The sequence below is a fragment of the Podarcis melisellensis genome (assembly GCF_964234715.1).
Source record: "Podarcis melisellensis genome assembly, chromosome: 7".
Taxonomy (NCBI): domain Eukaryota; kingdom Metazoa; phylum Chordata; class Lepidosauria; order Squamata; family Lacertidae; genus Podarcis; species Podarcis melisellensis.
In genome coordinates, this window is record NC_138539.1 from 38,385,708 (window position 1) to 38,413,695 (window position 27,988).

General features: G+C 40.4%; 2 protein-coding genes across 2 annotated transcripts; one reads left to right on the top strand and one right to left on the bottom strand.

Moving 5' to 3' along the window:
- Positions 1–3,311: 3,311 nt before the first annotated feature.
- On the bottom strand, positions 3,312–10,744 carry MRPL15 (mitochondrial ribosomal protein L15). Its single transcript, XM_081917636.1, has 5 exons — positions 10,526–10,744; positions 8,682–8,830; positions 7,072–7,237; positions 5,856–5,979; positions 3,312–3,769 (listed from the first exon to the last, which is right to left on the bottom strand). Exons 1-5 carry the CDS (start codon positions 10,640–10,642, stop codon positions 3,432–3,434), a joined length of 894 nt encoding a protein of 297 aa, XP_081773762.1. The 5' UTR covers positions 10,643–10,744; the 3' UTR covers positions 3,312–3,431.
- A 2,121-nt stretch (positions 10,745–12,865) lies between these two features.
- On the top strand, positions 12,866–27,361 carry LYPLA1 (lysophospholipase 1). The gene is made up of 9 exons (XM_081917661.1): positions 12,866–13,099; positions 15,468–15,499; positions 15,984–16,049; positions 17,722–17,769; positions 19,489–19,559; positions 21,333–21,406; positions 22,551–22,652; positions 23,204–23,380; positions 24,596–27,361. Exons 1-9 carry the CDS (start codon positions 13,031–13,033, stop codon positions 24,647–24,649), a joined length of 693 nt encoding a protein of 230 aa, XP_081773787.1. The 5' UTR covers positions 12,866–13,030; the 3' UTR covers positions 24,650–27,361.
- The last annotated feature ends 627 nt before the right edge of the window (positions 27,362–27,988 follow it).

Sequence of the window (27,988 nt, forward strand, 5' to 3'; positions counted from 1 at the left end):
TTCTAGAATGATGGCATTTCCTTTCAGAGTCCTGATTTTGACTGGCTGATACTCATGTTTTAGAGTTATTTTGTTTACTGGCACCTTGCTTACTGCTCATTTTAATCATTGCAACTTTATTTCCCCATCCCTCTTTATTACTGTAAGCCACTTTGAGCACATTGGGCAAAAAATATAAAATATATTTTTGTAAGATATAAAATTTTAAAATGCATATGCCAAAGCATATGCCACAACAGAGAGGAGGTTTTTTTTTTGGGGGGGCGACAACTACCAATTATTAAAATCAGTACTAAGCAACATAAGATCAAAGGGTGGAATCCAGTTTAGGCTGCAATCCTAACCCTAGTTACTTGGGTGATCAGTGGATCTTACTGCTGTATAGACATAGTTTTCTTTTCTTTTTCTTTTCTTCCAAGTAAATGTATTGAAATCAATGGACTTACATTATTACTAATTTTAAAGTCTCTTGATTTCCATGGGCCTACTCTTTGAGTATGGCCACCCAAGCAAAATTAACTACGATAAACTCACATACTACAAATATATTATATATAACAGTGGTTCCCAACCAACCCACCTGGACCACTTGCAAACTGTTGATGGTTTTGGAAGACAACTTCATATTTCTGCATGTTGCACCAACTGTCTTGGACGCTTGGCTCTCTCTGCCTGACTTGCAATTTGAACTTTCACCACAGTAGGCAGATTTAAATGCTTTATTTAAGTCAGTACAGCATCCCAACATGGGTCTACAGGTTACAAAGGCACAAGGCATTGCAGAGATATGATGCAAGGCTATGCATAAGCGAAGATGTTCCAGCAATTGCTATGTCCCCTGCAATCTCATTTTGAAGAGCAGGGCAAGCACAGCCCTGAAAGCAAAATAAATCTTTCTTCAGCGTTTGCAGCTTGGGACGCAAATTTTCCTCCACCTCAGGGAAATTATAAATTATTGTGCAAATATTCCTCTTGTATACCCTGGCAGAAATGAAATCTTTCTCCAGTGGCAAGTGCCTTTCCTGTTATGGCATTCCAAGATTTCTGTGTATGCTACAAAACAGGAAAGCCAAAACAGCGAATCATCCTGAACATGTGAAAAATGCACTTCGCTTTAGGTGCATTTTGGAACATTTCAGAGCAACATAGGAAAGAGTAGTTTTTAGAGAGCAGTAGGGACCTTGTTGATAGAACCCTTGTTCCTTTGAAAAATTGTTATTGTGCTGCCTAAGATTTTGTTGGTCTCATGAGAGAACATAACGAATAGCAAATTCTCTTCAGTGTTGCTAAACTTAAAACGTGTAAATAAAACAGTTACTATTATAAGATACCAAGAAGTGTAAAAAGGGTAGTATTAGTGGTGGGCTGTGTTTCAGAAAGGCAGTGTGTTTAGCCAATACAGCCCCCTCCAATTCTAAGTCAATTACAGGATCACCTTTATAAAATAAAATGACCGGATTTTGTGGAACGTGGCTGTTTTGGCTCTTAAGGTATTGATACCATTATAATATTGGTGTCAGGATACAGCTGCCTTGTGACTAAGATGGTGCTTAATAAATAAGCACTATCCAATCAGTGCACGTCACTAGACATCTGTTTCCTGTTTTCATTCTTTCCCCATTATCATTTCATCAGAGTTTCCCTTTCACCTGAGGTTTATTTAGAATACAGCACTAGCCAAAGTATGCTGTTTTGTTTTTAAGGACACACACACACCCGAAGTTGTTCATCCTACTATAAAGAATTGAGTGGAAATGAAAAACCTATTGAGCTGGAATATACAAATAATATAACACTTTTGTCTTCCACTCTTCATTAAGATGACTAACTTCCTCTCCTGCTGCCAGTTTAGTAGCTTTCCTGTTGAATGTGTCCATTTCCAGAGTACAATTGTGAATTGATTCATAAAAAAAGCCAAGAAGACTGTAGCACAAATAAGGGAAAGCAATAAATGTTTCCCCTCGCCCCACATTCTCCACATTAAACCAGCAGCACAGCAACAACAAGAGGTATCACTTCTTAACCCAATAATCATCAGGATACAGAGCAGGATGCTCTAAAATGAAACATGTGTTTACATTATGAGCTGGGTTTAAATGGAGGCCTTTATTTTTAGCAAAAGGTGCTACCCTAAAGAAAGATGCCTACTTTGGCAAAGAAGTTACAAAAACTACACGCCTGGCACTTGGCAAGCAGATCAAAGCTTACAATTCAAAGGGCTGCCACCATTACTCAACTAAAAAGGTTTAAATCAGTGGAAAAGAAGGGGTGTGTGGAACTACTGCCTGGCACTTTTGCATGTTTTTACTCTAAATTATGTTCCATTTGGGGCATTAATCTGCTAGTTATTTTTAAAGCAAATTTCTGTCTAATACTTATATAAGTATTCTTTCCAAAATATTTATATATACATTTGATTCATTTAAATGACAGAGAACTGTGTTGCAACATTCTAAAAAAAAGGAAATGTCTTGGGATTGTTTTAATTTCAAACCTGCACATTGGTCTGACACACACAGATCAGACCATTTCATACAGGGATTAACAAAGGCAGAATTTCTTGTGTGTCCCAAAAGAAGCTGCTCTGATTATTCAGGCAGATTTTTTAAAAAAGTTCTTATAAAACCTGCAGATGTAACATACCCTCTTCAAGGGCACCCCCATCTCTCATATATCTGGTAGGCACACAACACAGGGTTTCTGCTATGCCTTCCCCCTGACCATGGAACGAACTCCCTGCTGAGGCATGGGAGTTTGACATGACTATTACTGAAAAATCTGGAGTTCAGTTGCTTCAGTATAGTTGGTGTATCCACATCTACAGCTACCACAATTATACCACATAGTAATATGAAACCTGTCTTTAGACTGAGTTGTGGCTTCTTCATATATTGAAAAATATATGTATAATCCGCTTCTGTGCCATCTGGTTAGCTCCTTGCTCGAGCAGAGTTTTGTATTACAATATCAAAAGCAGCACCCTAATAGTTCTGACAAGTGGATCAGAGCGGAAGAGCAAGCAGAGCAAGCCGGGAAAGCAGCAGACAACACCAGTCAGAGGCTCATATGTGCCAGCTGATTTGTTTTCTCTATGATGCCTACATATAGTTGGAGATATTACTATTTTAAAAGAAAATATTTGATTATACGATTCCAGAAACAATTGAAAAGCTAAAGGATGGTGTTGTATGTATACGTACACTGTAAAGCAGATTGTAAGCAGGTGAAAAGCACATTTATAAGGAAATCTTGATACCAATCAACTTACCTCACATAAAGGAGGAATTTTAAAAAAACAGATTATGGAACTATTATACAGTCAACATTTTATTATTTTATTTGTACTGTGACTAGCTGTGTGTTAATATAAAATAGTGGCAATACAGTTTTGTGTTTTGAGTTCTTTTAACAGTTGCCTCCAACCTGAGCATTCATGAGCTGTAGTATTTTAGCAAGCGCTCATCTGTTGGTTTCAGAATTTTCTTTTCTGGCATGTTTACCACCCAACCTGGAGCAAGGCCAAAGAAAATCTGTCTGGGGTCCTTGCGTGTGCTCAGCATTTGGAAGAGTTCATCTTTTGTAATATCTGGTAAGACATAACCATATTTCTTGGAAAGCTCTAGTCTTGCTTCTGAAATCTCCGATGGATCAGCCAGGTAACCACGATTATTAGGATCTGTATAGTAACGGACAAGATTCTCAGGAGGAAGCATTCGCTTTGGAATAGGCTTGCCTTGTAGGAAAAAGGGCACTGGCTTGCAAAGAATACCTATGTGCAAAGTAATGGAACAAAAAAATACAGTATTAGCTAATCTGGCATTTGTGATTTCATTGCCGAAAGGTGGGTGTAGTATGAATATTGTGTTCTTTAGCTTACATCCTGCTGCTGAGGAAGGAATAGGGCCTTCTCTGTTGTGGCTCCCCATATATGCAACACCCTTCCCTTGGAGGTAAGACTAACACAGTCATAGGATTCTAAGTGGATTTTAAGCACTGGCTGAAGACCAGGCCTTCTAGGCCTTTGGAGACCAGCTACAAATTGATAGATGTTGTCAGCTCCTCTGATTATATGGTTATAAATTGGATTGAAATTATTGATTGAATGTTAATGTTGTAATGCTCTGGTGTTTGACTGTAAACCTCCCTAGGTCATAACTGATGTCGAGGGTGGTTTAGAAATAAATTTTTTAATGTGCCCCAAACCATATACACCTGCTATACCTCTAGTGGGGAAATCTCTTATGAATGACATTCAAAATTCAGAATTAATCTGGAAAAGGTGCCACTTAACTGATTTGGGCTCATTAGGTTTACACAACAGCAGATTTCTGTATTGAATTCATCTATAGCAATTAGAGGATATGAAGTCAAGCACAGAGAATATGAAGTCTGTTCCATAGGGAAACTGGCCAAACTGCCTGGATGACGGTGAACACACTGAAGCAGAATCCAGACAAGACTGAGTTACTGGTGGCAAATGGGTCACTTGATCTGGATATGGGGAAATATGTCTGTGCTGGAGAAGGAATCACACTCCTCTCCATAGCTTGCAAGTACTTCTATTGCCAAAGCAACAGTTTTAAACAGGGGTGGATTGTTCTCCAGCACTCGCTGACAAATCTACTGCACCCATTTGTGATAAAATGGGTTTAGCCCCTGTCTTATGCGCCCTATTAATGTCTCAAGTAGTTTACCACATTGTGCTGTACATGGAACAGCCTTTGAAAACATTTTTTGTTTTAATGAAATGCAGACGGTTGGACCAGACCACAGAGTTCATAAAGCACTAATCCGGGATGATCTTAATTGGCTATCCATTTGTTTCTGGTCTAAATTTGGATAATTTTTTTATCTTTAAAGCCATAAACAGTCTGGGTCCAGGGTACTGTAATGCCTTCTCATCAAAAGCAATGTTAACTTTAGGTAATGTCCTCAGTAGTGACATTTGACAGGGCTGAGGAAGATCCTGTTCCCCAACCCTGCTAATAGCTTAAGTAGCTGCCTACATAGAACTTGTCTTCACATAAAGCAATCACATAAATCTACAGGACCGAAAAGGCAAAAAGTGCAGTAGGCAAGACCTTTTTGCAGTAGTTACTTTTCCTAAAGCAAAAGGAAAGCACAGGAAGGGAAGCACCTGGAATTCTATTATGGAGGCACAATAGACTAAATCTAGGAGTTCATTTGAATGAGGAATGGTCTCTGATTTGCAAGCAATCAAAACACATGAAGTGAAAGGTTGATTGGGGGAGTAGGAGCAATAGAGACCCTCGTGCAATTTTAATACCAGTTTATTTAAAGACATGCTGTTGAGGAAAGCATGCAGTGCCAGTGCTAGGTTTAGGAAGGGTCCATGGGCAAGATGTGCTCAGTCAGCCCACCTTGTAAGCTAACATATCTGTGTTGCTTACAAGCCACCTATAACAACCATTTTCAGACAGATAACTGCCGACCATTCATTTGCCCTCTTCTTTTGGGCTCAGCCTGCACGACTGTTCAGAGGGCAAGAAAAGTACTGCTCCTTCCTCGTCTTGTTCCAGCTGCTGCTCACTCAAGCAGCAAGAGAAAGGCGACAGAGCACCAGGGGCAGGGGGATCCATGTCTTCTGAATGAGCTCCCTAGCAAGATGCAGGCCTAAGAATGGCAACCGTTTACACCAGCCCAGCTAAAATGGTAGGTGAAATTCTGCTCATAGCTCATTTCTGCATTTTGTTGTTGCGGAAAAATGCAAGGGTTGCCCTCAAGAACCATCTAAAAGACTAGTTGTATATGCTGATAAAGAGCTGCGATGAAAATAAATACTGAAATAGAAAATACTGAACACTTGGACAGACAGAAGCAGTGAGAATTCTTACCCACACTCCTTGGATCATAGAAGGCTGTAGTAATAACGCCACCATTTTTTTCAATAGCAGCAATGGCGAGTTCAGATGCTATCTGCACTTCAATATTAATTTTTGCTGCAAATGTATCGGCACCCTACAAGTTCACATGAAGAGTGGTTAGGTCACATAAAGATCAACAGGCTCATATTATTCAGCTATCATACTCTATAATGTGCAGCAAAGAACTGAAAACCTTTTATGGGTCTCAGACGTTCAAGTGCATGGAATATAACATAATTTCATTACTCTTCATCAAAAGAGAGAGAGCAAAGGATACCTTATATTGGTATCCAAACCAGTGTAACTCAAACAGAAAGAAATTTTCCCATCTCTTCTTCCACTTTGTATCCCTTCAAAAATCCTCTCCTGAGAGTTGGGGATTTGTCTTGAGAAACATGGGGTAGGCTCTAAGCTGCTGTTTTGTGGAGCCCAGTTGAAAATATGAAATAGCAATCCTGCTGCACTCAAGATTGATGCTCAGTAGGGTTCACCACTTCCTTTCATAATTAGAATCACAGAAATTATTTAGCATTTGCCATTACAACAGAATGTAGAATTTCATCAAAAACATCTCCATATAAAAAAGACTGAAAACCTATTCGCTTTGAACTATTCACGCCAGCAAGTCAAGCTGACAGGATGCAATATTTGCTTTCACAGAAGTAGCTGTAAGACTAGAAAAAAATCATTTGGCTGCTTTCTCCTGCTATTTAAAAGTAGACTCCTTTGACATATAACAAACAGATTTTGAAATTCTCTGGAGTTTCAAAAGCAGATTGCTTTTGCTTTGCAAATCCAAAATGCCATATGGCCCAGGAATGAGTTACATCTTTGGACTCTGAATTTATTTTTATAATGTTCACCCACTTTGCTGCATTCATCTCTGGAATCTATGTTACATTTAAAAAAACTTGTGTGCAAGACCTGACAACACCAAGAATTTTGATCAAACATCTACTCACCAAACTAGGATTTAACTTTCATCTATTTTTCCATGCTTTCCATTGTTAAAATAATCTGATTTAAGAATGTGTCTTACCCAGCAAAACAAAACCAAGCAATCTGATAATGTATACTGCTCTCTAGTGGAGTGATACCTACTTGTCTTCAGCTATTAAAACAAAAACAAAACAACAGAACATGCCCAAAAGTAAATGGCTTAAAATATCATGCATTACAGACCTACCTCCTCCACAAGTTGGATACCATAATCTCTTTTGAGTGGCTGTATTGTTACACCTCTGGCATTTACCAGCTGCGTGAGGTCTATTGGTTGTGTGGGGTCAACTCTACCTAAGTCAATCAGGTACTGTAGCCTTTTGAGAGTGAGAGGCGGATACTGGCGCCTGAGGCTGTACATACAAAGGAAAACTGTTTTAGAGTTTCAGAACTAATGAGTATATACAAAGCACAAAATGCACTGCAAAGCTCCTCCTGTGAAAGTCTCACTGAAGTGAGTGAAATCTGTTCTACTACTGGATTAAGTGCAAAGGGTGCAACCCAAGATATCCACCTGGAAAGCAATCCCACCAAATTTTATCATTGTTGTGGTTTTTTAAAAAATAAAAACATATTGGTTGTAATGAGGCATGAGGGAAGGGCTGCTTGAACTGGGGTGGAGAGATTCTCACTCCATACACACTATCTCTTGCATGAACAAGATAGGTTTTCCGGACCATGGATGGTCTCCGCACATGCCAAATTTTCACATACAGTGGTACCTCGGGTTAAGTACTTAATTCGTTCCAGAGGTCCATTCTTAACCTGAAACTGTTCGTAACCTGAAGGACCACTTTAGCTAATGGGGCTTCCCGCTGCCACCGTGCCACCGGAGCATGATTTCTGTTCTCATCCTGAAGCAAAGTTCTTAACCCGAGATACTATTTCTGGGTTAGCAGAGTCTGTAACCTGAAGCGTATGTAACCCGAGGTACCACTGTACTGTCATAGAACTTTTCCTTCTTGTTCCTTCCTTATAACAGGATTCCAATCTACTTTTTTCATGTTGCTGATAGCATAATTAACAGTGTTCCTTGACTCTAGCTGCAACAGATTAAGCTGTGCACCAACTGATCTCACTTCTGTACACAACCAAGTACAGTGCCAGATTAAAACTGAGTAGAGTTCTGCTGTTGAGTGCAATGCACAACCTCATCATCTGTTATGACTGGCGCCTCAGGTCTGATTTGGGATTTGAGAATGGTGGAACAAATAGTAATTTGAATCAAAAGAGCATTTTGCTAATCCTCTTTCCTCTGTGAGAGGCTGGAAAAATAAATCATTAGTTTCTTTTTCATTTCTCAACAATTTAGGCGCAGACGTGAAAAATCTCTTTGTTCTGCCTTGCCTTCTTAAATATATGCATGTGTTTTAAACAGAAGCACTTTTAAGTTTTTCTACATGTCTGCATGTAGTGATACTGTACCATGGTTTACTTTAAAAAGACACCCCCCCCCAAAATGTAAAATACACTGGGCTACGTCCAAGTATGTTATACTCAGAGTAGACTCATGAAATTAATGGACCTAAAATTATGGTGTGTATTGATTTTGAAAGCTGATCCAGCTACTAACAATGGCCCCAATCTGTGTCCTTCAACTACACCAGTCTGGAGATGGTGCAGCAAAAATAATTTAAATTACCTCCAGCCCCCACCTTCCGTCTTCACTGTCACAACTGGAGGGCTCTGGATGCAGCAGTCCACCCCACTGTTCCCAGCTAGGAGTTTGGATTGTGGTTTCAATAAATTTTGACTACAGACATTTTAAAAAGAAAATGATCATGGAAGCAAACTTACTGGTGACCTTTATTGTAGCCATATTTTGGAATAACTAGATAAAATGGAGTTTGTCCTCCTTCAAAGCCTAATCGAGGACGAGTTCCTCTTTTCCACTGGCTTCTGTGAGTTGTTTTCCTCCATTGAGACTTTTCACGCCGACTCTTTTCCTAAAGGAAATAGCCAAACATCAGTTTGTTACATAATACATATTCAGTTTATTTGTGAAAGAGTTCTGTGACACAGGTACCCCCCCTTAAAAAAATATCATAGAAGATTGTACAACCTTGTGCACACATCCTTGGAAAAAAATCCCCAATGAATACAGTGATACTTAATACTGAGTAAGCATGTATAGGAAATAAGGTCTGACTTTTCGGAACATACCACAAAATAAAACCCCATTAATCTGCATAATCCACAGCAAGATGAGTGGTGTAGAAAAGTGAGTAGGAAAGAGGTAGAGGTATGGAAGCTGTCAGATAATAGTCTAAAAATAAATTCCACAGCTTGTAATGGGTTCCCTGCTACACACAGAAAAAATGACTGATGGTTATTCCACAAATCATGCTTCCTACTGGAAAAGCTCCAGCCCTTGCAGCAAAAAGTCCCATGGCATTAAAAAGACAAACTAGCATATTGTGACATAAGATTATGTGAGCAAGAGATTATTTCCATTTTATGGTATCAGTTTACTTTTAAAGTACAGTCATACCTCGGGTTGAATGTGCTTCAGGTTGAGTGTGTTCGGGTTGCATTCTGCGGCAACCCGGAAGTAACGGAGCACATTACTTCCGGGTTTCGCCACTCGCAAAGACGCTAAAATGATGTAACGCGCATGTGCAGAAGCGGCAAAATGCGACCCGCACATACGCTGTCGCATCTTGCGTTCCGTTCAGGATGCGAATGGGGCTCCGGAACGGATCCTGTTCACATCCCGAGGTACCACTGTATATCGTTCCTTGTGCATACAGACTAATTCAATTCGTTTCTACTAGGTTCTATATAAAATGTCAAGCAATTGGAATAGAGAATTTTGAATCATGAATGCAGTATAAATTACACTTCACCTTTTCAATTAAAAAAATAAAATCATTCCTCCCCAGATTTCATACATTCTAACTACTTTAACTACTCTCTCATAATTGCCACACCATACATTTAAAGCACGCCCACCCCCTGAATCCTGGGAAGTGTAGCTTACCCCTCAGAGCTATAATTCCTATCAACCTTAACAAATTACAGCTCCTAGGATATGTGTGTGCTTTAAAAGTATAGTGTCTATGTAGCCTAGTGTTTTAGTATTTTTAGAATATGGGAATTGGACAGAATAGGGTAACAATGCTAAAAAACTATGACTGAAATATATGGGCATTAGACACTGCTCACAGCTTTTTAAATATTAGTGTGTTTGTATGTGTGTGTATATACATATACCTGTAAGATTTGCATATTACATATGCCTCAGATGAAGAAGGCTCATTCCTAGTAAATATCATGCACTATAAACTGAGCAGACTTTAAGATGCCATAGGGTTCTAGGGAAAATATTGTGTACTCAGATGCAATATGAGAGGGTCCAGTAAAAACATGCACACAGGCATCCTTTTGTCACCACCATGTGCAGAAAATGAAGTCACACAAGGGGGCCGCTTACGGGAAATAAGCTAAACGTGCCCCTCGTTTCTTCTGGGTCGCTTTAGAGACACCAGTGACCCTATCAAAAAAAGGGCAGGCGGCACTGAATAAGGGAGGGGAGGCAGGGAAAATCGCTTAGCAGCGCGGAGGCGGCCTAACGCTGCAGCGTCAAGCGAGGCAGCCGCGGGGCCAAGGCCTCCCTCCTCACCCGCCAGCTTCCAACTCACCCGACTCCGGGCGCCATCGTTCGGCCGTAGATTGGCGAGGCTGACCCTGGGCAAGGTCCGCAGTAGCTCCAAGGCCTTGGCGCGGCCCCCTCCGCCTCCCCCAGCCTGCGCTGCCATCGCTCCCCTGGCGCGAACGAAGGGCAAGGAAAGCAGGAGAGGGGAAGCGGCGGCAATGCGGGAGGAGGAAGAGCCCAAGAGAGAGAACCAATCAGCAGGCTCTGCGCCGGCGCAGAAATACCTTCACCCCATGCTGTAGCTGTAGAGAAAAGAAAGAGAAGAGAGGCACCTCTCCCGGTTCCTCGTTTTGTCTTGGTATCTCTCCCACCCTGTGGAACGCCCTCCCATCAGATGTCAAAGAAATAAACAACTATCTGACCTTTAGAAGACATCTGAAGGCAGCCCGGTTTAGGGAAGTATTTAACGACTGATGTTTTAATGTATTTTTAATCCCTTGTTGGAAGCCGCCCAGATGGGGGGTATAAATAATAATTATTAATTATTATTATTATTGTCCATTGTTTTGAGAGAGGGGAAGCACAAAGTGTCTGAATTCAATGGAATGGGCATCACATCTCAGTTTGAAGGACAACGGTTCCAGACTTCTCTTCTGTTGCAGGCGGAAGCACGCTGACGCCGCTGCCAAATCACAGCTGCGCTGCATTTGGATTTCTACATTTACTATATTCTGTGATCCGCCCTGAGACCCCCGGGTATAGAGAGGTATATAAATTCAACAACAACAATAACACATTGTCTCCTGTAAAACAGCTGTCACTATCATTTATTTCATTTCTGAACCACAAGTGGTTCTAGGGTGGAGTACTTTAAATATAAAACCAAGCTAACCATTCCAGTGAAATCAGCAATGCAATTCCATTAAAAAATGAAAATAGAAAGTCAGTCATACCTCCTTACTACAAAATCAGTAGCCTCAGCTGAAATCCTTCCTAATGCCTACCCAGATGTAACCCCACTGGGCCTTCCCCCAGGTAAACAGCGGGGTGGGGTGGGGTGGTAGAATTACAGCCTTACATCATCAAGAAACCACATCATTAAAAGCCTGGATGAAGAAATAAGTCTAGCTAGCCGCAGAAAAAGCCAGCCAATGTTGGTGTGAGCTGGATTTCAAGAGGTGGGTGGTGTTTCAGAGCTCCACTGCTGTGAAGGTCCTTTCACCAGATGCAGAAAGGTACAATCTCACTCAAAGATGGTTTTATACCACTTTAACAGTCCTGAAGAGTAAGTTTACACTTGAAATGTTATTAATCCCACTTCTCTGTAGATGGGAAAGTATTCACTTATTTACAAATGTGACAAGCCAACCTTGCTCATTCTGCTGATTGGGCCCTGGATTTCTTCCACAAAGCTTTGCCCCGAGTGCTGGGCACCAGCAAGCCCACCCAGAAGCAAGACAGCAATAAATAACTTGTGCTCTTATTTTGTGTATGGGAGGGCCCCCCAGAATAACTTTGTATTTGCATGTTTCTAAACATTAAAAAACAGCCCTACAGTATACCCTGTGGATGTGAGCTTAATCTGTAATGTGAAAGATTACCCAAGTTTATTTTGATGCCATTTAGATGACTGCATACCAGCCTTAACATCTGTACATGTTAAGTGTCTTGGAAGAAGCACTCTGCTTGGTAAATGTTTTTAAAATTTTCATTGAAGTTTGAAAAAAAATAAAAATGTTCTGCAGTGCAAATTCTAATACAAATGCAGCTCCCTGTCTATTTATATGCTGCTCTTGAAAAACTTTACCGAGGCAGTTAAAAAACCTCTAAAATTACTCTTATATAAAGACCAGAGTTTTAAAAAGAGGGAATCCAGGCTGTGTTGGTAGGACGGCAATATTCTGGATTTCAATGGCAGATTAAAGCTAAGGCTTTTGGTTATGTTTTTCTGTACCTCTTATCTCTGAAGCTTTTTTGGTTTGCCTTTTCCATTTTCTTTTCGGACACTCTACAGCAGGTGCGGGGAAACCTGGGGGGGACGGGACCTGACGGTAAACCTCCAGAAGTTGTTTGGACTACAACTCCCATAATTCCTGGCTGCGGGCCACGGAGTCGAAACCCCGTTCCCCATCCTTTTGAAAGAAGAAAACAAAAAGCGGCGGCAATAATATACTAGAAGCAGGCTGAGCAGAAGCCGTTGTGGTGCTTTTATTAATAAAAAAAAAAAACCACCACCACCCGTGTGCGAATCCATCCCACAGCAACAAAGCAGGCGCTCGAGCGACCCGAAGAGGCCTACACGCTTTTGGGAGGGCCCCCCTTTTAACGGCCGCCCTCGCTTGCTGACGCCACACGCAAGAGAAAGGCACGCACGAGCGTGCGCTCGCTCGCCTCCGCTGACGTAGGAGGCGGGGAAGGCGGGCCCGGCCGAGCTTCCTCCCCGTTTTCTTCCTTCCAATCCGTTTCCCCGCCACGCCCGTTCCTCCTCCCTCCCGCGACGGTTTCTCACCGGCCTCCCCCCGCCCACCCTGCGGGTCGGAGAGTCCAGTGTATGTGCGGCAACAACATGTCTGCCCCGCTGCCAGCCATCGTCCCGGCCGCCAGAAAGGCCACCGCCGCGGTGAGTGAAGAAGGAGCGGCAGCGCCAGGCGCCTCTCGTAATGAGGGGGTGGTCTTTTTTTGGGGAGGGGGAGAGTTGAGCAGGCAGGGGCTGGCGAGGTGGGGGTGGGCGTCTTGGGTGTCGCACTCCTAAACTCGATGACTCTTAGGGAGGAAGCCCCGCGGAACGCAGCGCGACTTGCTTTGGAGTCGGAGGGCCCACAGCAGCGCCGTAAGCACCTCCCCCCCTTTCGCCTCCTGCCCCTGGCCTGGCTTTTGGACAGGCGCCCTCGCCTGTCTCCGGTGGGCGGTAATGCCCTTGAGCCACACCTCAGCCGCCGCCGCCCCCTTGTAGGTAAAAGTCCTGGGTTTTGCTCGAGGTAGCCGGGCTTACTCTTTTAAGTGCGGTGAATGTTAAGTACGCAGTATGAACAGACGCGCGGTGGATCAACAGTTTTGATATATGGTAAAGATGCATATTATGCAAGCAGTTCTTGCAGAAACCAAACAGCGTTCTCTTCCCCTTCCTCCCTCTTCAGGGAAGAAAAACAAAATCTGGCCGAATATCGCCAGGTTTCACAATATGAGCCGAACAAAGCATTGTTGCGCTTGAAAATCTTAAGACCGTGCAGCCGCTTGGGTCCTTTCCTTGCCTCAGATGGTGCTAATCCAAGTTTATGAGCAAGACCCTAAGTAGTAATTTCTTGTGTTAAAATTAAAAATACTTTGCATTTCACGGCCTCGGTGTCAAATCCTGTGTGGGCAGGTGGGGAAATCGCAACTGAATGTCACGGCAATCGGATAAATTGCTGAGAAGGCTTTGGGAAGCCAGCACATGCTCTCATTTGTTGAGAGACTTGGCTGCAACAAAACATTTCATCACCTTTTGCTGTGTCTTTCAAAAGTGTTTGGAATATGAACACTTGCACCAGAATAACCAGAAGCGCGAAGTAGAACTAAGTGAGTTATTTTAGTGTCAGTTTCCATGCAGAAGTGTCCCACCTAAGCATTTTATTTGCTTAGGTGGTGAGAATTTATAATGAATAACTTGATGAGAAGCACAAGCTCCTGCTAATTAGGTTGGTGGGGCCCTATATCCCTGAGGATTCATAATAATTATAAGGAAAAGGAATATAGAAAGGCTCGTCACAATGAAAGGACAAAATAAACAAACATTCATTATAAGGAAAGGAAGGAAGAAACAAGAACAATTTATTTCAAAGACATATGAGTGGCCAGTTTGATTCTGTAGTGCTATTTTGAGGGCAGAGGTAAAAATGGAACCACCAGAGCATCAACCAGCATGCAGTTTCTTCTTGCCAAGTGGTTCTGAGCTTCCTGGCTTTGCTCCCAGCTCAGAAACTTGCTACCTACCTCACACTACAAGGTCAAACCAGAACAGTATCACACAAACTTTAATACAAATTGGGTTTTGGTTCTCATAGGTGCTTTTGCATAGGAGGGACCACACACAGTGATCTGTGAGGTGACTGCTCTGTATGTTGAACAGTTTACGTGTGCCTTGCTGCACTGGTTTTCCCCACCCCAAATTCTTTTATCTTTAAAATATGTGCAATGCAGTCCTGTGCATGATTCTTTGGAAGTCCCACCAAGTCAGAGGAACACAGCACTACATTGCTTACAGTGCTATGGGCATAATCACAAGGTTGGAACTGATCAACATGGTGATTCAGTACTCAGGATGATAGTTACTGCATGGAGGAGCTGCCGTGCAAAGTTTTGAATGACTTGTTTACATACATGATGGATTCATTGTGAAAAAAGAAAAAGGTGAACCTCAAGCAGGTGCCCAAGGTGAATGTGGTTCACAGTTCAACTACCAAATACATTTCAACAAATGTTTTCACTATAGACAACTGTAAATACCAGTAGACAAGAATTAAACCCAGTAACCTCCAATCAAATATTGCTTATAACTTAAAGGTGCAAATAGAATACAAAATAGATGGAATTGAACCATTTCTCTTCACTCCACTGCTATGGGAATTCTAGCTTTACATACTAGCCAATTCTAGCCATATGGAATATGTTTTCAAGATGGTTATTAAAAGCAATCTTCGAATTGTCAACCAACTGTTCATATTCTTCTCCAAATACAAAAATATGTGAACCAGCTGTGAGTTTATGCTTGTCAAAGAAGCCTTACTGTATATAGATGGCTTCTGGTGTTTGAATGAGAACAACAGTTATATCCTTCTTCTGTCCTTATCATATGAGCTCCCTTTATTTGTTTACATGTGGAGTCAAGATTTAATGGAAGTATGTGGGTAGTTGCTGAAGAGTTAGGTGCATGCTCACTGTAGATAGCTTTGTACCATGTAATATTTTTAAAAAACAAATAGTCTAATTAATGTGCTGTTAACTTCTAGGTCATATTTCTTCATGGATTAGGAGATACTGGGTAAGTGAAATATTTAGCTTGCTATATGATCTTAGCCTTTAAAAATGCAGCTTGCTACTTACAAGAGAATATGCTATGTGTTGAATTCTCACCGCAGCCAAATCTACATAAGCTCCCCTCATGACAGCTTATTACTGGCTTGTGTACATGCAGTGCTCAACCTCCATATGTTAATAACATTACTTCTGAACAGGATTACTATATCCTGGGATTTTTCAGACTAGTTTTATTACTTTTTTAAAAATTCTGCATTTTACTCCCCTTGCACATGCCACATGGAACAACAGTATAGCATTGTTAGTATTATCAGTGGGAGTGGCCTTAATCCTGATAGAACTGGACCCTCCTTTTAAGTGTTTGGTTTTATATACTAAAAAAGAGGATGGCTAAATTATGACATAAGTAATGACTTTAGATAGGTATATTTAAATGAACTGGAAGATTTTAAATGACAAGCTTTTTTGTTTTGTCTGTATTTTAATAGGCATGGGTGGGCAGAAGCATTTGCTGGAATCAGAAGCCCACACATAAAGTATATTTGCCCACATGCGTAAGTATATTAATCCTTTTTTGTTACTGTTCTTCCCCCAAGCCCATTTTCAAAATTAGATGCCAATTACATGTTTTGTAACAGACGGCCTGAAGGTTTTCTTTGATAAACAAGGAGTTGCTATACATTCAGCTTTTTGGTTCTTCTTAAAATTAAATATTCATGTCTATTAAGCATATTTCTGTGATTTCAGTTAATTGCACACAACATAAAGGCACAGTTTTAATTCCCTGATTAATAGTTTGGTTTTTTGGAGATTTTTCATGTTCCAACCACTTGCTTGTTTGATAATAGTGAGTAGCAGTTTCCAACAAGCAAGCAGTGATTTGAGTGATTTCCTTTCACTTGTCTGTCATGTCTTTGAATGGTGATTCCTTCCATCACACATTCAGCATTACAGACAAGAAGGCAAATCCTTGGTTACCTGCATCTAGAATTTCTATCTGCTTGAGATGACCAAATGGCTGCAAAAATCTGCTTGTGGGGCTCAACAGCATGCATCCAAGAGATTCCCCAGATGTATTATTATTTATTTGTTTCCCTATATCCCACCCTTTCTCCCAGTGGGAGCACAGAGTGGCTAACAGTATGGTGCAACAATCAGAAATACAAGGTAGCAGGGAAATGCAGGCGCCTACAGGCTTCCATCTGAAACATTTTTAGGTTTTATCATTACAGGGGCTCTGGATTACATTAGAATTTCCTCTCCTGTGGAATATCCTTAAATAACTTGAGGGATTGTACAGGTTGTGGTGCAGAGTGCAGCCTGACACTTTAGAGAGAGACTGAAGAAATAGTGAGGTAATTTAGGTGTGAGCTTGAAAAAACCATGCTTTGATCATTCTCAGGTACACAAAAATGAATTTCAAAGAGAACATGAGCTATAAATGAAGTCATTAAGCTTATGACTTAAAGTGATAGAATCTTCAATATCCCACATTAAGTCCATGCTTTGCCATGTATCTTACAAGTATGTACGGTTTTTTTATTATAGGACACTGATTCCCAAATGGTGGCTTGGGCCCACCTGGGAAGTACCACTTGACAGAACTGCAAAACAAGGAATATGACTTCAATGAAGGGGTGGGGCTGAAGGTGGGTCCCAAACACACAAAATCCTCATGGTGAATCCTAAGTTATGTATTATACTGCCTTGTCCAAGTAAGCCAACCAAGATAAAAGATTTCAGGAATGGAAAAAAGCCCTTTATGCCCAAGTCTTGGATCAAAATGCTCAGTATTAGTCTTATTTAGGGGCTGGCAGGTTGAAAAGGTAGGAAAGAATAGGTCCATAACATGTACTTTGTTTCATGACAGAAGGAACACAGGAAAACAGAATGTGTGAAATACCAGGAAATGATCTATTGACTCCCAGTGGGTCAGTGAGCACAGGTGGAGAAATGTACATGATTCACATAGCACTAATTGTGATGGGTCACCATATTTGTTGACCAAGACATGACAGGTATTTGAGCAGGGGTAAGAGGGTCAGAAAAATTCATTTCCTGTCTTGGCCAGTTACAAAGTTTCTCTCTAAGGAGGTCTGCCTATTGTGATATGGTCTTATCAGGAGTTAGTGATGGTACCATTTATATATTACAGAAACACATGAAAATGATTGTTTTGAATGTTTTTGCTAATTTAAAAAAAAAACCTTTCTCCCCAATTTCCAGGCCAGTTATGCCAGTTTCTTTAAACATGAACATGGCTATGCCTTCTTGGTAAGTAGTGGATTTGCAAGAATTTTGTCATTTTTTTTAGGTTTGTTGCATTCTCTGTCCCTGAACGTACAATGTTATTTATTCCAAATGGAGGAATATTGAAGGAGACAGAGGAGAGGAGATTGATTTTGGTCACTACATAGTAAAATAAGGAAGGGATATGGATGCAATAAACACTGATTGAACCTATAGTAACCTTAATTTCCACGTAATGTATGATATAATGGACTATGGTCACAGTTGTGTCTTTTCTATGGACTGCAGCTCATAAAGAGGAAGAGGCCTATGTTTAGTCTAGCACAGGCATCCCCAACCTGCGGCCCTCCAGATGTTTTGGCCTACAACCCCCATGATCCCTAGCTAACAGGACCAGTGGGCAGGGATGGTAGGAATTGTAGTCCAAAACATCTGGAGGGTCGAAGGTTGGGGATGCCTGGAGCACATAGTCAGACACATTGCTGCCCATTATGCCAGTGTTTCCTTTCATTCACATGAATTTGGGTACTGACGCATGGCCTTGTTCAGAGTTTGCTTTGTATTCCTCCTGTATAGCACATGTTGCTGTTTGGTTTCAATCATAAATGTGCCTTTTATGCCTATCATAAAGGCACAGTAACCTTCTCTGGTTTAGATCTGATCTGTGGTTTGTTTCAAAGCTCATGTTCCTGTTAAGAGTTGCTGATATTGGAGCTCTAAGACTTTTAAAAGCTGGATGACAGGCAGCTTTCTTCCCTACACACAGATTTAGTGGCAGAAAGCTATATCATTTTATAATCGTTCACAAAGTGCTTAAAAGCTCAGACGTATTACCAGAAAAAGTGACCAGTATAGCTAACCCTACCTCTTGCTTGCCTCTCCCTTCTTCAACTCCATCCATTGAACCGTTTCCTCAAATCCTTGATCTCCATCCTGCGTTCATTCAGCCACAATTCTTTGCAGACAGTTGTTTCTCCCCAACAATCCCTTCCTGCCAGAAGCATTCAGCTTTGATCCCTAAGACCCTGTGTAAGGTTTTCTATGCCTGTTCATTTGTCCTCTTCTTTCCTTGTCTGTACATACTCTGGCTATTTCCCCCTCAGGTTTCTGTATCTCAGTCTACTGTTGACTATGTCACCTAACCTTTAAGCTTGCTACACCATAGTCTCCTAAAACCTTTACTCAATTTATTTGTCTTGATGATAGAACTACTGCTGTTCCTGTAGTTGAGCGTAGTTCAAGTGCTGTTGGTGCCTAATTCCCATCACCTCTAGCCAGCATCACAAATGATCAGGAATGATGGCAGTTGTAGTTCATAAACATCTGCAGCAACACATTGACTAAACCTGCTATAGCCCATGTAAGCTTTTAGTTCTTGTCCAGCTGCTGCCTTGCTTGCTTTCCTTGGAAGAGGCTGTTTCTCAAGCCCTCATCTGACCTATGGCAGTTCACCACTTAGATTATCTGTAAAAGTTTAGAGACACAGACTTTCAGTACCAAAGGTTTTGTCACCCTTTTTATATTACAGCGTAAAGAAAAGGCTTTATTCTGCTAATACTATGGATTACATTTTTTAAATCACTTCCTGGGTGTGCAATAATAATAAGAAAGAAAGAAAGAAAGAAAGAAAGAAAGAAAGAAAGAAAGAAAGAAAGAAAGAAAGAAAGAAAGAAAGAAAGAAAGAAAGCCAGATAGTGCTTTAAAACCTTTCCCACTAAATTTATCTACATTGTTTCATTTAAGGTTTGATATCATTGGCCTCGCTCCAGATTCACAGGAAGATGAAGCTGGGATTAAGCAAGCATCAGAGAATGGTATGTTCTGTCTATAACAATGTTATGCTCACTGCATGAGCAGAGCTTTTTTGATCAGACCCATCTAGTCCAGCATCCTGTTCTCGCAGTTGCCAGCCAGATGCCTATGGGAAGCCCATAAGCAGGACATGAGCACAACAGTGTTTTCTCTTCTTGTGCTTCCCAGCAACTGGTATTTAACTACATCTTCATGGGCAGCTTGCTGCGTTTCTGTGTTGTACAGTGAGAAATGGAGCCAATTTTTTAGTGTATGGCACGAAAGCTATGTGTATGGTCACCCTGCACATTTTGGGCCTTCCCAGAATTCAGTCCTCTGAGGAAAAATGGGCCCCTATTCCTGTGCTGATCCAAACCACAGAATGACTACAATCTTAATAGAATGGGTGTTGCCACATTGTGGCATTGTAGTCGGGACATTTCTTTTGACCAGGGGCTGTATCCCATTATGTCACTCAACTTTTTGAATACTATTCCTATTTCTCACCTCTCTTCATTCTTCCTTTTTCTGCTTGCAATTACATCATTTATGTTGCAGACAAATAGGTATGTTGCGGACAAATAGCTTAAAGTACAGTCCTACCTTGGGTTGAAGTAGCTTCAGGTTAAGTATTTTCGGGTTGCGCTCTGTGGCAACCCGGAAGTAACAGAGCGCGTTACTCCCGGGTTTCGCCACTCGTGCATACGCAAACGCTCAAAATGACGTCATGCACGGAAGCGGTGAATCGCAACCCGCAGACACAGGTTGCGTTCATTTCAGGATGTGAACAGGGCTCCGAAACGGATCCCGTTTACATCCAGAGGTACCACTAATCTGAATTTGAGAAGAAACCCTAACAAGGTGGTTCTGATTACTTCTTTGCTCCCACAACTAACCAAAGTAGAATGGGAGATTTCTGCAACCTCCAATGCACTCCACCTAGTCATAATCAAATCCTATTACATGATCTATATTTGGGGCTCAATTCTTATGCAGTTTCGTTTTGATTGATCAACTGCACTTATTATATATTTTATTTGTATTAATATATATAGTTCACTGCTTTGGGAGCCTTGGATTAAAAATTGGTATATACTGTACAGGTAAGCAGACAAAGTGGAAAGGCATGGGAAAATGGCTCACCCTCTTGAAGGTGTCTTGGACCATAACTTTAGGGTAGATGGAGTCATATTTGTCAATTTGTAGAATTTCACTGATTGCTAGGAGAGTATTATGGGCTGTCCCGTGAATCCACTGGATGAAATAGTGGAAGAATGTTGCATCAGGAGAGTGAGCAAAATTCTCAGGGATGATTCACACCCTGGCTTGCACTTTCTTGATCTCCTGCCCTTGGGCAGAAGATACAGAAGCATGATTAGTCGCACCAACAGGGTAAAGAACAGCTTCTATCCGTGGGCTGTTAGGCTGCTGAATGAAAAGATAACAACAGGGCAACTGACTTTCGGGTTTGCTGGGTGTGCGTCAGTAAACGAGGGGAATTAAGACTAAGAGAGCTGAGTGGGGGGTGATCATGTAATCTCACTGTATACAAGTTGTACAAGAGACAATAAAGTATTTCAGTTTAAACCTTTGCCTGTTTTACTGCGTCCTGAGGTAGTCTTTTAGGTGAGGCTTTATATGCCTAGCAAGAGGCATTATCTGTAGCCTTGCCTGCAGCTGGATAATTGGATAAATGTCTCATCTTTACCTGTTAGCCCCACAGTTTCTCTCTCCATGACAGTCAATTTTCTACTTTTTTGTGATGACCATTAACAGTTTGCTTTTTATGGTTGCAGTGAAAGCACTTATTGAGCAAGAAGTAAGGAATGGAATACCCTCAAACCGAATAATTTTGGGAGGATTTTCTCAGGTAAAGGCAATTACTTTTTTTTACATCTAGCACTATTTCTGTGTAAGTTGAAAGTGACTTTTATAGTATGACACACCTGCTATTATTACCATATAACATAGGATCTAGATAGTTTTTCCACTTACCATTCCCCCCCCCCGTGACCTTCAAAAGACCCACAGCACATTTTTAGTGACATTTTCTTGTGCCTATGTTCATCCTAGTTGTTTAGCATTTGGCAGCATAAAGTTTTCCTGGAGTCTTTGTCGATTGGGACTTACTCCTATTTATCTTTCTTCAAAGCTCAGGTTGAGTAGCAAATTTCAAACTCATAAAATAGGCTAAAAATAAAAGTTAGTTCCATATGTTCTTGGCACTGATAGTTCTGCTTGAAATATACCTTGCAGACCTTTTAGAGAATGCTCTGATCTTGGCATGCACTCTGATACAGGAATGCACAATCTGTGGAGCAACCACTGAAGAATATGTTTCGATCATTTTTACTTTGCTTGTAGATGTTATAATGTCTAGGTTAAGAGCATGAGGTACAGGAGATGAAGTGGTCCCTTGGAGCTCAAGCTATCATAAAGGACTAATATTTTTAATTAAGTATGGATCTTGTGCATGGGGAGTTAGTATGGTTGCATTTGCTGTACAGCAGAGACTGCCTAGAGCAAGCTGTAACAAAGACAGATTTGCTATTTTTAAAATACAGTTTTACAATAAATAGTTTCACAGACCCCTTTGCACCTCTTCAGTAGTGTCCCAAAACCCAGCCACTTTGCTCATTCTTATCCAAATGAAAGGAAAGGAGCTGGGCCACCTGAACTCCAACATCCTTCCAGGTCCTTGTAGAAGTGCCCATAGGAAAACAAATGTTTAACAATCAGCCCAAGGATTGGAAGTGAAAGATTCAAATACAGCACACACTTGAAGAGAGTTGGGATAGTGGGAGAACATAATGCCTTAAGGAGATCTGCCTTGTATTTTGAGAACCATTAATGTAAAGATCTATGAGTTTATGATTCTAGTATATAAAAATGCAGATGTGCTGTTTGACCAGTTTCTAAATGTTGGTAAGGAAGCCTATCTGAAATTACAGCATTTTCAGTGTGCATATTTTAATATGTAATTGCAGTAATGAGTGCTCTTTTGGTTTCACTAGGGAGGAGCTTTATCGCTGTACACAGCTCTCACAACAAATCAGAAGCTGGGGGGTGTTGTAGCACTCAGCTGTTGGCTTCCGCTGCGGACCTCATTTCCACAGGTAGTGTACTGCTGTTCTAAAATTCAAAAGAACTGAGGTTGGTTATATTAAAAAAGCTTTCCATTTATATTTCTGCATTCAGTTCTCATGACAGAGAGGTATAATTATCATAGTCAGTGATAAAGGCAGCTTACAGCAAGTTAAAGAGCATTCTGTTTGGTCCATTTCTCTTCTTAGATCTTGACTATAGAAAAATATAAACAGTATTTCATGAACCCAAGAACTTAAAACAGGTTTCATGCATTTCTAAAGAAGGTATTGTGATATCAGCTGGATGTTTCTTCAGAACCTTTCACTAGAACAGCACATGAAAAGGATATTTTCCTTAAAGTGTTAGTATGAGAGGCTTAGCCAGTGGGGTGCCTTCCAGATTCCTTTCCCCATCCAGCCACAAAGTTGACTTCATGATGCTGACCTAGCCACTGTGACTCAGACTAACCTATGTCATAGAGCAATGAGATGAAAGGGATGGTGAACTGCTTGGAGGGCTAAAATAAAAAGTTGTGCATACCTTTCACCTCTTAATGTTCTAACATATTGCCTTTTGACAGGGTCCTATCAACTGCGTCAACAGAGACATTCCCATTTTCCAGTGCCATGGTGACCGCGATCCTTTAGTTCCGCTTATGTTTGGTTCTGTCACTTCTGAGACACTAAAGACTATGTTAAATCCTGGCAACATAAGTTTTAAAACTTATTCGGGCATGATGCATAGCTCGTGTATCGAGGTAATTGTTCTGCAAAATACTGATGTCATCTGAACTGATGTTCTGTTTCTTTGTTTTCCATTTAAGCCATACTAGTATATAAGGCCTTGAAACAATTGTAACAATATAATTTTATTTTCAAGAACTAGTTGAAAGTTATTAAACATTTTAAAAACTCATTCAATGGATACAGTTGAAGGAAAGGATACAACTGTAATAGACTTAACATTGTCCTGCACTTCCTCTTTCTAAGTAATATCACATTTTCAGGTATAGTGAATTGAACCAACTAAATATCCAGTATTTTGGAACATAATTCTAACTTCCTTAGCATGGAACCTCCTGACATTATATGCTATGCAGTCATACATCTGTAATCAGAAATAAGTCCCAGTAAGTTCAATGGAGGGACGCAGGTGGCGCTGTGGGTTAAAGCCTCAGCGCCTAGGACTTGCCGATCGAAAGGTCGGCGGTTCGAATCCCTGCGGCGGGGTGCGCTCCCGCTGCTCGGTCCCAGCGCCTGCCAACCTAGCAGTTCAAAAGCACCTCCGGGTGCAAGTAGATAAATAGGGACCGCTTACCAGCGGGAAGGTAAACGGCGTTTCCGTGTGCGGCTCTGGCTCGCCAGAGCTGCGATGTCACGCTGGCCACGTGACCCGGAAGTGTCTCCGGACAGCGCTGGCCCCTGGCCTCTTAAGTGAGATGGGCGCACAACCCCAGAGTCTGTCAAGACTGGCCCGTACGGGCAGGGGTACCTTTACCTTACCTTTAAGTTCAATGGGGCTCACAGGTTAGAGCAAAGCTTTCAAAATTTTTCATGTTGGTGACACACTTTTTAGACATGCATCATTTTGCAACACAGTAAATCAGTTTTACTAGCAAACCGGAGGTTAAACTAATCACTTCCAGCCCTGGAAGGAGTGGGGAGTGTTTGCGTGACACATCTACACACTGCAGCCAACACACTAACGTGTCACAACACTCAATTTGGAAAGACTCTTGGTCCAAAACGGTGCAGATACAATGGCAGGCTGACTGTATGTGGGACTTTCTTTTTTAGTACCGTAAAATGACAGTTCGTGTTTTAAGTTTGGTTGAATGGAAAAGAATCAATGCTTTCCAGGGTAAGAATGACTTTGCATTGTAAGGAATCCAGCCAAAGGCTTGGTTTTATTGTGTATTGATTCCTGCAATATGGGTAATTAAACCAGATCACTGTTTTTTATCCCTTAACAGGAAATGATGGATGTGAAGCAGTTTATTGACAAGCAACTACCTCCAATTGACTGAAACTATGTGAGAAACCTTTTGTTAAATGCACCAGCAGCAGTTGTCACCTGTACTAAATTCTTTCTTTTCATGCAGCCATTTCTAAAGTATTTCTGTGCCTACAGTGTTAACTGTATTGCAATGAATAGATCACATAACTTTGAGAAGTAATGCTCTTACTTCACTGGCCGCTCAAACTTCACTGGCCGCAGTGTAGATGCAAGGCAGAGGAAAAGCATGTTAGAATATAATTAGGTATACTCCTCCATGCTTGATTGTTCCAAATTTACATTTGTCTCTTGATAACTGAATACCTCTTCTTTAAAATAATTGTTTAAATGAGAACAGTTTATGTTCCAGACCTGTTTCATTACTGCTTGCAAAATTGGCATTAATGTATTATACATACAATATGCAGTATGTAAAACTGAGTAAGCATGCAGTGGTAGGATAAGTATATATACTTAAAGATCACGTTTAATCAATATTATTGCATGAGCAAGGGAAGACTGTTGCCCAGTCTTTAATTATTCCTGCACATTGATGAAATACAGTATTATCACTTCCCTGTGTGTCAGGCTACTGTGAAAACTTAAAGCACCTGATCTCTAAGTCAGATTCCCACTCAACTGTACTTAATATGATTTTAATATAAATCTTTAATACATTGAATTCCTAGCATAAGCTCTGTTAAAGTGTTGCAAAACTTAAGCTCCCAAATCCTCTTAAGTAGCCTTGTAAAATTTCTTAATTAAAAGTAAAAGAATATATTTTATGAACAATTTATTGTAAATTGCTTTCTTCTATAGCAAAAGCAGGAATGTGCTGTGGTACAACCACGGATGTAATAGACAAGTGGATCTAGAAAAGTCATTGGACTCATTTTTCTTTGCACACTTAGGACAACAGTGTGACTTTTTTGTTTTAAAATGTTTCAGACTTCAAGTCTTTGTCAGACTAGTATCTCCCTCACATCCTAAAGTTATGGTAAATATTTGAGAAATAAAATATTCTCCCTTGCTCAACCTGCCAAACCTTATTGCATTTTAATCTATACATATACAAATAAAATTTGAAGCTTCCTAAGTAACTTGTATAGCCAGCTTCAAAAATTTTCATGTAATGTATTCAGAAGCAGTATTGCAGATTTGGTGGTAGTGCAAATCATAAATATGTAGAAAAGTTTGGAAATTTCCCCTCTCTTCCAGGCCATCACTGAAGTTCCACTATTTTGCTAACTGTCTTGGCATTACATTGCTGATACATATCTTATTCTTAATGATGTTGAAATTACAGCTTCTGGGGTTTCTTCTATTATCTCTCTTCTTTATGCATATAATCCAAGCGTAGGAATACAATCCAACACAGTCATATGTGCACGAAGACAAGCATTTATTAAGTTACAGATGTTACAGTGTTCCAAGGATGTTTGTAATGTGACTGTAAGTACTTCTCCTATCTAGCTTTGTATATCACATTCCTTGAGCCTTGCTGGACTTTCTGTAGCCTCAGGGCCATCTATATACCAACAGAATTAGGCAGTAAAGTGGTTCCTGGTCTGCACAAGTTCAGATTTCAAATGAAAGAATAATAGGTTTGACTGTTCTTAGCAGTCTCTCTAACTTGCTGTGTGCTAGGGGATAGTTTGAATGAAGAACTGTAACATGCCACCTTTCCATTTGTAGAAATGGATTTCTACATTGCATACAATGCATTTCAGGAACAGCTTTACCACTTAATTCTGCTGAATAGAATTCAGCCCTTAAACAGTAGTGAATGCTTCTGTACTCAGCCTTCTTTCCAAGATATTTCAGTGCTGAGGACCTCTGCAAGAGCTGGTGTGCACAGGATTTCAATATGAAACCAGTGTGACTCTCCTGAGTGCTTGTCCTGTTTATACTGGAGAATAGTTTTCAATATAAATTATAGCTTGCAGCAGAAGGCAATCTGTCATTTTTCTGGCAACGTGTGAATTTTTTCAGATCCTTGCTTTAACAGAAGTTGGTCTGCTAAAAAGTATGTTCTATTAAGCAATAGTGAAAATAGATGCTTTGATTTACTAGACTAGATTCATGTTTTATCAACTTGTGTAAACTACTGAAATAAAAATGGTAGTACTCCAATAAGATACACATTTAGTTCACTTTGAAATTATAGACATGTAACATTTTGTCAAATCAAAATTTGATATCCAGTATTAGATGAAATACTTAATTGCCAACTTGCTGATAAATATTAATTATATTGTATGTATATTACAGCATAAATGCTGCATCAAAGGAAAAAACAATGGCTTCATTTTACCCTGATAGGATGTAGCCTTTATTTTTCCCTTAAGTATTGTACAATGTCAATGCAGTGAATTGCTGAAGGAGTACAGTACTCTAACTTGTTATTCTAGATCTGTTAATTAAATGTTTGCCTTAGTGAGGTGTATTGCACTTCATTAAACTGCAAAATGCATCTTTTTATAAATAGGTGCTATTGACATTCAAAATGAATATAGTTTTAAGAATGTATTGTATAGGATGTTAATAAAGCCATATGTTTAGGCTGGGATATTTTATAAACAAATTTAATTTGGCTTTCTTTTTCCCTGAGTTGTAGAAATACACAGTTAAGGTAACATCTTGATTTTATATTTGTTTATAGAAATAAGTCTTGTTGAAATCGCTTTCTTGTAATTGAAAATTGTAACCTTTCTGTTACTGTGAAATAAACTCTGGACAACCAGTACATGAACCATTTCTTGATAGCAGAGTAAAGGCTGCAGACTTTATATATGTAAAGTAAAGCAAAAGATGGAGAAGGGAATATTTCATCTTTTAAAAGGACCTGATATTATCTTTCATTTATAAATCTCAAAGCCATTTGCAATATATATGTGTATAACCCCCCCATTGAAATCCATACAGTTAACTATCTAAATAGTAATAATTTCAGGAACAACAGCAGCAAGAATAAAAAATAAATCTTGCAGTAAGAGTCAGCAAATAAACAAAGTTATTTTAACTGCTTGCAAAGGGACGCAATGTTTGTAGGGAGATAACTGATGCTACAATAGAGAAGTTTAATATTAAAAGCAGGTGGTCTTTCAGATATTAGGGCTTTAAACACCAATGTGAGCATCTTGAATTGCACCTGGAAATGAAGGCAACCAGTGCAACTGTTTTAGAATGGGTTAAATCAGACCTAAATGGAACATCAGCCTGCAATCTGGCTGCTGCATTTTGGACCTACTGAAGTTTCTGCGTCATCTTCACTGCACTAATACAATCTGGAAGTTGGCAGAACATGGAGTACAGTGGCCAAATAATCTCGGTCCAAAAGGAATAATAGGTGGCAAACCAGCTGGAGCTG

Excerpts from the sequence above, each read along its gene's own strand:
- MRPL15 (XM_081917636.1), bottom strand. The coding sequence starts at position 10,642 with ATGGCAGCGCAGGCTGGGGGAGGCGGAGGGGGCCGCGCCAAGGCCTTG. Across the intron at positions 7,238-8,681 it reads GGCTACAATAAAGGTCACCA|CCTCAGGCGCCAGTATCCGC; the intron begins GTAAGTTTGCTT and ends TTGTATGTACAG. Across the intron at positions 5,980-7,071 it reads GTATCCAACTTGTGGAGGAG|GGTGCCGATACATTTGCAGC; the intron begins GTAGGTCTGTAA and ends GTGAACTTGTAG.
- LYPLA1 (XM_081917661.1), top strand. The coding sequence starts at position 13,031 with ATGTGCGGCAACAACATGTCTGCCCCGCTGCCAGCCATCGTCCCGGCC. Across the intron at positions 15,500-15,983 it reads CATGGATTAGGAGATACTGG|GCATGGGTGGGCAGAAGCAT; the intron begins GTAAGTGAAATA and ends GTATTTTAATAG. Across the intron at positions 21,407-22,550 it reads TTTTGGGAGGATTTTCTCAG|GGAGGAGCTTTATCGCTGTA; the intron begins GTAAAGGCAATT and ends TGGTTTCACTAG.